General features: G+C 46.7%; 1 protein-coding gene across 1 annotated transcript in view; it reads left to right on the forward strand.

Annotated features, from left to right (window-relative positions):
• LOC103373023 (receptor-type tyrosine-protein phosphatase mu-like) overlaps positions 1-1,849 on the forward strand; it is a gene marked incomplete at its 5' end in the record, with an annotated part of 108,638 nt that overhangs the window by 48,300 nt on the left and 58,489 nt on the right. Inside the window, one exon of the mRNA XM_008302820.1 lies at positions 835-909. Coding sequence (XP_008301042.1) covers positions 835-909 — 75 coding nt within the window. The remainder of the gene's footprint in view (positions 1-834; positions 910-1,849) is intronic.

The raw sequence follows: 1,849 nt of genomic DNA on the forward strand, positions 1-1,849 counted from the left end.
GTCCGGACCATGTTAGACTAGACAGCCTGAAAAACAAACAAACAAACAAACCCTCCTGTTACCTCCCTACAGCCTGCTAGTGGCACCAGCGCCGTTACACTGGACCTGTTCTATGTCCCTCATCCAGGTTGTCTTCTCCTGACCAGATCCTTGCTGGTGTTGGATCTGCTCTCAGATGGACACCGCTCTGGATAAAAGCTGCTGATGAAACTGTAGAATAACGATGACAGTGCGTTGTTTCTGAGTCACACTTTATGCCCGTTCTCATTCAGCATTTTAAAACACCATTTGGACATCAATGTATATTTAATCATTTGTTATTTTTGCTAAAAATAGAATTGCTGCTAAATCCAGAATTCTAAAAAATAAAGTCTGGGCTCAACAAGAAGGTCATCTTCTGACAGAAATGTTCAGTCAACAAAGTGCAGTGAGTCCACTTCTCCTTTCATTCAAAGGTATTTTATTATTCAATGAGTTTAGAACGTCATGAGCTTCATGAAAAGTTTAGAAGTCATAAAAATGATGATGTTCAAGTCCTAGCATCAGTTATTCAAAGTTATATGTACCTACCATGAATGTGATCACAAGTTTTTAAGCTGCTGTGTGAAAGATTTTCTCCAAATAAATCACGATGGAGTTGATGCAGCATTATGATCACATGGCGGCCTTCTGCTCTGTCCTGCGTTTGTTTCCGTGGCCTGGCGGTCAGGAGGCCGCAGACGCTGCATGTCACTAATACTCTGCTTCAGTGCAAAGCCCTGCTACAGCCTGTCTCTCTGTTTCCGTCTGTCTGTCTGTCTCTCTGTCTCTCTGCATGCCTTCCTGGATGAACAGCTGCTATAATCGTCACCCAGCTCACTACGCCGTACATTCGCATCGCTCCGGCCGCTGGAGACAAGCAGCTCACAGGTCAGACCGAACGCACAGCAGCAGACACTCAGACCTCCACAGCAGCCGCTATGAGCTGTCATTCAGCCTCTGCAGCGTCCTGCAGGGCGTCATGGACGTTCTGCTTCTTCACAGACCATCATGTCATCAGTAGGGGTCGAAACACGCGTGTTTCATGTGTTCACATGTGACTGAGCTCCGGCTCTGAGAAGGACTCTGGACTGCACTGTGATTAGACCCAAACTCAGAAACATTCAAACCAGCTGAGAAACGGGTTGTACGGAGGTCTGAAATGGGCCAAAACCAGGCTACAGGCAGGTGTGAATCAGGTCAGAACATGAAGCAGCCGGTGGAGCACGCTGTCGGGATGCTGTGCAGCTTTGTGTGAAATAACAAACATTTAAAGTCCAAGACGTCCGTCACTGAACAGATGGGACACTTACATTTAAATATTTACCAGCCTGAAGGTGGTACACACACACACACACACACACACACACACACACACACACACAGAGTCAGACTGGCTGAAGCCTCGAAGCACAAAAAAGCTTCACTTTCACATAAAAACAGCTTCTCTAAGGCCTGCTGTGACACAGACAACACACACACACACACACACACACACTGTGTGTGTTCAAAGCGGTGTTTTCGAGCCTTTACAGCCTTTAAACTGAGAACAGCGGCTCACTGCCTCCGAGGGCTGAAGCTCCGAGTGTGTCAGAGAGAAAGAGATGAAACAGATGCAGCAGTTGAGTCAGTCTGACCTTGAAGAGATGAAATGAAAACAGAAACTAAAGGAAACCAGTTCAGAAACGGCTGAACTGGTCTGCCTGGTTTCACCCAGGTTCTGCTGTGGATCCCTTCTGGTCCTGTTTTACTTTAGATGTAGAACTGCATTGATCCCAGTTCTTGTGTCATGTTGGTCTTTCTGTCTTTGTGAGGACGCTCACAGCCTCAC

The sequence above is a fragment of the Stegastes partitus genome, unplaced genomic scaffold (assembly GCF_000690725.1).
Source record: "Stegastes partitus isolate 25-593 unplaced genomic scaffold, Stegastes_partitus-1.0.2 Scaffold1886, whole genome shotgun sequence".
In the NCBI taxonomy this organism is placed as follows: domain Eukaryota; kingdom Metazoa; phylum Chordata; class Actinopteri; family Pomacentridae; genus Stegastes; species Stegastes partitus.